This window comes from Dendroctonus ponderosae, unplaced genomic scaffold, assembly GCF_020466585.1.
Source record: "Dendroctonus ponderosae isolate FM_Combo_2020 unplaced genomic scaffold, Dpon_F_20191213v2 Dpon_F_20191213_1, whole genome shotgun sequence".
Lineage (NCBI taxonomy): Eukaryota > Metazoa > Arthropoda > Insecta > Coleoptera > Curculionidae > Dendroctonus > Dendroctonus ponderosae.
In genome coordinates, this window is record NW_026017110.1 from 17075213 (window position 1) to 17078830 (window position 3618).

Below are 3618 nucleotides of genomic sequence, written 5' to 3' on the forward strand. Positions count from 1 at the left end.
AAACGTACATTTTCATAAAAACGTAAGTTTGTTCTAATGATATATTTAACTATACGTGAACATATTTAAATATTTAACTTGTATCTAATTATTTAAGTTGTATATTCAGCTGTTAAGAACAAAAAAGATAAACGTAGAAAAAACTTTAATAATTCCTAAAAACAACATAGAATTTTAGAAGCAAACTGGTTCCGTTGAGACTTAAGAAATATAACGAAAAGAGAAATAAAAATGTGAGAGATTAGACGATACCAATCGATAGAACAATAGAAGTTTAAATAGATTTTCTTTATATGTAAAACAAGTGAAAAGTCAAGATGAATAAACTCATAATAAATCAATAAAATTAAATTATGAAGAGGTGAAAGAAGGAGGAATTATTTGTGCTAAGAAATAGCGACAAAGCTGAAAGCGAAGAAGAGAATAGACGACAAACGAGTAAACAAATAAAAAGATGGACGGTGAAAGATGAAAGCGAAAAAAAAGAATGAACGAAAGAGGAAAAGAACTATAAGCGAAATTACCTTTAAGATATAAAGATGATATTAAACATATATGGAAGAAGGTAATAGAGAAGCAGTCGGAGCAAGCGCAAACCGGCTTTAAGAAGGAAGTTTGCAAATCATGTGTTCACATTTAGAGAAAACTAAAGCAGTTGTGGTGGAAGAAAAAGAGAAGGAAGGAGGGGAAAGTTTTAAATATACAGGGTGTCCCACCGGGAACCGCCGCAATATATATCTGATACCCCAAGCAATCATAAAATACCAAAAAACTTTAGAATACTACCTAATTTAGAACGATATTAATTATGTATACTCATCTAAAATTATTAGGTTTGTAAAAATTACAATGCTGCCGAATCGATTGTAGACTTTTCGGTCATTTTTTAAAGACACATGACGTTTGCTTGCTGCATTTGTCATATGCATGACTTTTGGGTTGGCTACATATTTGTGCTTTTCAAATAAACCATTATTCCATAAAGCATGATCAGCAAAAGCGAGACAGCATTGAGATAATTAATACAGTTTCGAGAATAATAAGAATCGATGGCGGGTATGGCAGCAACGTGCGTCCAAAGTTATAGTGTACAGACTGACTATATATCTAGGTTTAACCATTTCTGCTATATTTCAAATTTTATGTAAAAAATAACTGTTGCAGACACTCGAGTAATTATTAATTTTTTTCTATAAGGGAATATGATCTACTTAATTTGAGTCACATTTATTGTTGAAAGGGACTTACTTTAATGGAATTTCGACATTTTGATAAATATTAACACAAAGTATTAGCAAAACAAATTTCAAAATGACGTTGACAGCCATCAGTTAAGGTAACTGATGGCTATAATTAATAATCATGCCCAGACGCTTAAATTACGCAAACGAAGATTATTTAAACTTATTTATTATTTATGGAGAATGTGATAAAGCTGTATCAAGAATATGTGACACATTTGCCATTTGATATCCACAATAACAGAAGCTTTCACGCTGTGCTGTTAGACAAATTATAGTCTAATAAATAACAGTGCATGTTCAATTTGTTTTTCAATTTTTTCCATTCAATAACAACAATAACGGTATAACTTTATCACATTCTGCATAAATAATAAATAAGTTAAAATAATCTTCGTTTTCGTAATTAAAGCGTCTGGGCGCGATTATATCAAAAGGTTAACTGACACAAAACTGACAGCTGTTAGCAGTCCTTTGGCATTTGATTGTGAAGATGCGACAAAATAGCCATATGAAAACAAATTGACAATATTTCGAAAACTAAACACTTTTGGAATCGACAACTTTACACAAACTTACTTTTATTTTTAATACTGAATCAGATAAAATCATCAAATTATATAGTTTGACTTTGGGCGGTTTTCGCAACGTAAATTTGAAACTAATTTTTTAACACTTTGTATTAAGTTAACCTAAGTCCTTTTCAACAAGAAATGCGACTCAAATTAAGTAGCACATATTCCCTTATAGGAAAAATGAATAATTTAAAAACGGTTACACTTAGGTATTTGAAATATGTATATTTAGAATAAGAAGTACAATTCAAAAATGTAATAATATATAGGGTGTTTCATTTGAAATAAGCAAGTTGATACCTACTTCCGGTATAGCCGGAAGTGTGGTCATCTTGACAATATATTAGATCGCTTTCACCCAATGACTTCGGCACACTGTCCAACTTTCAAATTTCTCTTAATTACAGTTTGCCAGATATCGATCGCGGCGGTTCCCGTTGGGACGCCCTGTATACATAGAAGTATAGACACGAAGCAATGGAGTACCGCAGGCAGAAATCAAAGAAACGATTAGGGCAACAGCTTAAGTTTACAGACAAAACTTTAGTAGGAAGAAGAAATATTCAGAAAATGCAAAAAATAATGATGGCAGGACAATTTTCTGAAAAATCTAATAGCAGCCAAAGTTGGATGCTAACAAATAAGATCTGTTCCCGAAACAGACCGAATTCCCTAAAAAAATCAACCATCTTTCAATGATAATAATAAATGGAACTGAACAAATAAACTGACACGTTTAAAGTGTATTCCCACTAATGGGTTTCGGGTTTAACTGCAAATATCATTGAAGGGTTCCCAGAAAAATTATGCAAATATATTTTGTTCAAAGCGCTTCCACTTAAAGCACCGCTCAAATCCCATTTAACAATGAACGCTTATCACCAACCAGTGTAATGAACAATATCCTAAACAAAACATTACACTATCCAGATAGTCAGAGGCAAACCCACTTGTTGGTTTCTAATTGAAAATTCACATTTGCAATGTTTCTGTTGAAGTGCATGGGTCAGTTTTTATAAAGTGAACGTGAGATACTACAAACTGAGCAGATAGAGGACTGTTACTCAATCGGGCTGAGTGTTTAATTTCTCCCGTTGATTTGTATAAACAGTTGGAAAAAATGACAGAAATCGGCAGTAGGTGAGGCTGGATATTAAAACCGTATTTTTTTGGATCGAGATCAAATATTCAGTTGAATTATGCCCCCCGCATAATTCAACTGAATACAACTGAATATAATTTCGAATTTCCCAATCACACATGTTGTTGTGTGACCCCCTCACACAACAACATGTGAACCATAATTGGGAAATTCGACAGAAAAAAATAAAAAAGTTCATTTAGAAGCGGAAATAAAATTACTGCGGGTATAGCAATTTTTGCCGCAAAGCCAATTGCATAATTAAGTCATTTCTAAATAAATTTAATCGATTTATCAGGTAAATCTAGTAATCTAAATAAAAGATCTCAGGTAAATGACCGCATTAAAACCACGCGTAGATTTATGTAATAGGTGGAAAAAATTTTAACAAGATAAAATCAAAGTGTCTCCCGATTCTAAAAATAATTTGCTATGCATACGGGGTGATTCCAAATTGGCGTCATTCCTCTGGAGGTGTTGTCTGGCGCTGTTATAGGAGTACAGAAAAAATAGTAAAATAAAATAATTGTTATTAAAAACTGAGAAATTTGCAAAAAACTATATCAGAAATACGGCAGCAATGTTTTTGAAGGTAATCTGCCTAATTAACATTGCGCAAATACCTGTGGCTTCGTAATTATTTAAAACTCCGGTAACCATG

The 3618-nt window shown here is 32.3% G+C and overlaps 1 protein-coding gene across 4 annotated transcripts in view; it reads left to right on the forward strand.

Moving 5' to 3' along the window:
* Positions 1-3618, forward strand: part of LOC109539728 (protein SERAC1) — a 30984-nt gene that overhangs the window by 12134 nt on the left and 15232 nt on the right. For 2 of the 4 annotated variants that reach the window (XM_048660704.1, XM_048660706.1), the window contains exon 1: positions 2651-2956. The exons of 1 other annotated variant lie outside the window; for it this stretch is intronic. In XM_048660704.1, coding sequence (XP_048516661.1) covers positions 2937-2956 — 20 coding nt within the window. In that variant the 5' untranslated portion in view covers positions 2651-2936. Of the gene's footprint in view, positions 1-2650; positions 2957-3618 lie in introns of those variants that run through there. One more of the 4 variants, XM_048660707.1, reaches the window with a different exon arrangement.